Raw genomic sequence first — 3,362 nt, 5'->3', positions numbered from 1 at the left:
GAGATAGACATACACCTGCATGCACAAATCCACACTAGGCCTGGTGCTTGGCATGAGCTTTTGAAACCCCAAAGCCCACCCCTAGTGACATACACCCTCCAACAACTCTACAGCTTCTAATCCTTATAATCTGCTCAAATACATTTAAATATATGAGCTTATAGGGGCCATTCTTATTCAAACTACCACACTTATGAGTTTGTTTATTTTTTAGGAGCTGGTGCTACACACATGGATGGTAATCAAATTGTTGTGGAAGTTCAAGAAACGGTTTATGTGTCAGATGTTGTGGATTCCGACATAATTGTACATAACTATGTTCCTGATGACCCAGATTCAGTTGTAATCCAAGATGTTATTGAGGATGTTGTTATAGAAGATGTCCAGTGTACAGATATCATGGACGAAGCAGATGTATCGGAAACAGTCATCATCCCTGAACAAGTGCTGGATTCAGATGTAACCGAAGAAGTTTCTTTAACACATTGCACAGTTCCAGATGATGTTTTAGCTTCTGATATTACTTCAGCCTCAATATCTATGCCAGAACATGTCTTGACAAGTGAATCTATACATGTGTCTGACGTTGGTCACGTTGAACATGTGGTTCATGATAGTGTAGTAGAAGCAGAAATCGTCACAGATCCTCTGGCTGCTGATGTTGTCTCAGAAGAAGTGTTGGTAGCAGACTGTGCCTCTGAAGCAGTCATAGATGCCAATGGGATCCCAAGTATAGTATTGCAGAATCCAGGCTTTAAAATTTTTTTTATTTATATTTCGCTGTCTTTTAGGTCCTAGGGTTCTGATTGAAGTCAGTATTAATGGCCCTTAAAACTACATCTTTAAAGCTTATTCAGAGTTTTTTTTTTTCTTTTCTTTTTGCTCCTCCATCTGAAATTGTTTCTGTAGATGAAATTCACAGGTAGAGTTGGTCCTGTTACATAGTCTGTAATCCAACTCCCCAACAATGGTCAGTAGCAGCTGTGAATGGAAGTCCAAGGATCTAGCAGTTGCTCAGTCCCACAGGGCAAGCAGGCACATAAGACAAATATGAGCTTTCTATTGAGGAGCTATCTTCAACTTTCTTCCTAAAAAACAGACAAGGTATTATAGATATGATAATTTAATCTATATATTTATTTATTGCAGTGTTGAGTACAGAGGCCAGAGCTTTGTGTGTTCCAAACAAGTACTCTTCGTTGGACTAGGCAACCCCACCCTGCTTTAAGCATATTTGTTTTAAAAATCAGGATCTTACTAAGTTCCCTTGAACTCACTCTTCAGCCTGAGTAGAACTTGAACTTGAATTCTTCTGCCTCTGTCTCTTGAGTAGCTGAGACTAAAAGTCTGCCTGCACCAGTGGTCCTGGCCAGACCTGCGACTGATGCCACCGAATGCCATCCAGCAAGAGAAGTCCTTTCTCAGCTTTGGGAAATGACTATTAGAATACCCTGAGGACCAGCCGAAGGGGCTTTAAAGCCTATCCACCTCCCCCACCCCCACACCAGTGTTTCTTGTAATAAGACTGACTACTCTGAAGCCACAGGCCTGCTCTCAGCAGGAAAGAATGCCAGAAGCGTTCTATTTGAAGCCCAATCCCAAGGGCGACTCATAGAACTCTCTAGAAGTGAACTTTCAGTAATCAGAGCAATAGCTAACATGCAATGAATGCTTCCTACCTCTGTGCCCAGCACAATATGACACTCTCCTTAGAGTCTAATGAAGCCTCACAGAAAGGCCCTTACTTCACTGAAATCAGCAGTTTTCTGGGACCATTGCCAATCTAGTAAGACCACACTGTGGTTGGAATCAAGTTTTTACTTCATAAAGTATTAAAAACCAATTGTTAAGACTCTCTAAGAAATCACAGTTGATGCAAAGTCTCTCCTTAATTATGCCTTTTATTCCAACATAGTGTTGTTTAAACTGGCAGAAGCTGTGACTTTCTTGTGAGTGTGTCTAAGTGACCTTGAAGCCCTCCACTGAGAAACACAGCAGGAAGAGATCCCACAGGCTCAGCTTTCTCCTTCTCTGGCATCCGTTCAGAGAAACTGAAATCCGTTGGCTTTTTAGTGCAGTGGGTGACACTGCCCACAGTCCCCTACCTACAATCTTCAATAGCTTGACATTTCAAATCATTTGAATAAATCAAAGTGACAGAGGCACCTTAAGTTGCTGAGTTGGGGAGATGCTCATAGAGAGTGAGAAAGACATTTTCATTTTGTTGCTGATGAGCAAGATGAGTAAGTTTAGAAAGGAAGTGGGGCACTTTGTGGCAAGAACCTGTTCAGAGACAGCGTTACAGTAGTGCCTCTGTCTCTGGAGTAAAAACCTGGTGCAGAACTGTTTCCAAACTATACAAAATGGACACTTTTAAGAACCTAGTCTGAGGATCTGGGGATGCAGCTCAGTTGGTAAGGTACTGGCATAGAATGTGTGAAATCCAGAGGTTGGCTTTGATTCCCATACTGTATAATTTTGTGGTGGCGCATGCATATAATTGCAGCACTTGGTGAAAGAGGGAAGACCAAAAGTTCAAGGTCATCCATGGCTATATAGCAAGTTCAAGGTTAAGCTGGATAACTTGTGACCCTGTCTCAAACCAACTGAGGACTGAAGACATGACTCAGCAGTTTAGAGCACTTGCTGCTTTTGCAGAGAACTGGGGTTCTGTGCCCAGCACCCACATTAAGTAATTCATAACTACTTGCAACTCCAGTTCCAAGAGATTTGACACCCTCTTCTAGCTTCAGCAGGCCTGTACATATGTCATGTGCATAATACATTCAGGCCCATAAACATACATATGAAGTAAAAACATAAATCCATAAAAACAGAACAAAACCCAACAAAACAATAAGGCAACAAAACCAAGACCCCACCTGATGTGTAAAATTCACCTTTTCCCTGAAAATAAGAAAGCTTTGATCCAGTAAGTTCTAACCTGCACTGCAAACTCTTACAGTCACTTAAAGAAGTGCATCCAGGGTCTGCAAGATATCGCAACAAGCAAAGGAAAGGCACTTGCCACCAAATCTGACAACTTGAGTTTGGTCCCTGTGGATCCATATGGTAGAAGGAGGGAACCAACTCCAATAAGTTTTCCTCTGACTTATACATGTATGCAATGGCCTGTGTCCTCCCATTAAAAAAAAAAATAAATGTTAGAGAAATAACATTCAAGCTGGTGAGATGGCTCAGCAGTTGGGCACATTGAATGCTTGTCCAGAGGATCAGGGTTCAATTCCCTGTACCCACGTGGTGGTAGCTCACAAGTGTTTGTAACTCCAGTTTCAAGAGACCCCAAACCCTCACATAGCCATATATGCAAGCAAAAGAACAATGTGCATAAAATAAGGATA

At 41.7% G+C, this 3,362-nt stretch overlaps 1 protein-coding gene across 1 annotated transcript in view; it reads left to right on the top strand.

Moving 5' to 3' along the window:
- The window catches only part of LOC110313828 (zinc finger X-chromosomal protein-like), a 12,116-nt gene extending 11,284 nt beyond the window's left edge, over positions 1-832 (top strand). The window contains exons 2-3 of the mRNA XM_021188238.1: positions 215-730; positions 792-832. Coding sequence (XP_021043897.1) covers positions 215-730; positions 792-832 — 557 coding nt within the window. The remainder of the gene's footprint in view (positions 1-214; positions 731-791) is intronic.
- The last annotated feature ends 2,530 nt before the right edge of the window (positions 833-3,362 follow it).

Source organism: Mus pahari, chromosome X, assembly GCF_900095145.1.
Source record: "Mus pahari chromosome X, PAHARI_EIJ_v1.1, whole genome shotgun sequence".
Taxonomy (NCBI): domain Eukaryota; kingdom Metazoa; phylum Chordata; class Mammalia; order Rodentia; family Muridae; genus Mus; species Mus pahari.
This window is presented reverse-complemented; position numbering and strand designations above follow the sequence as displayed.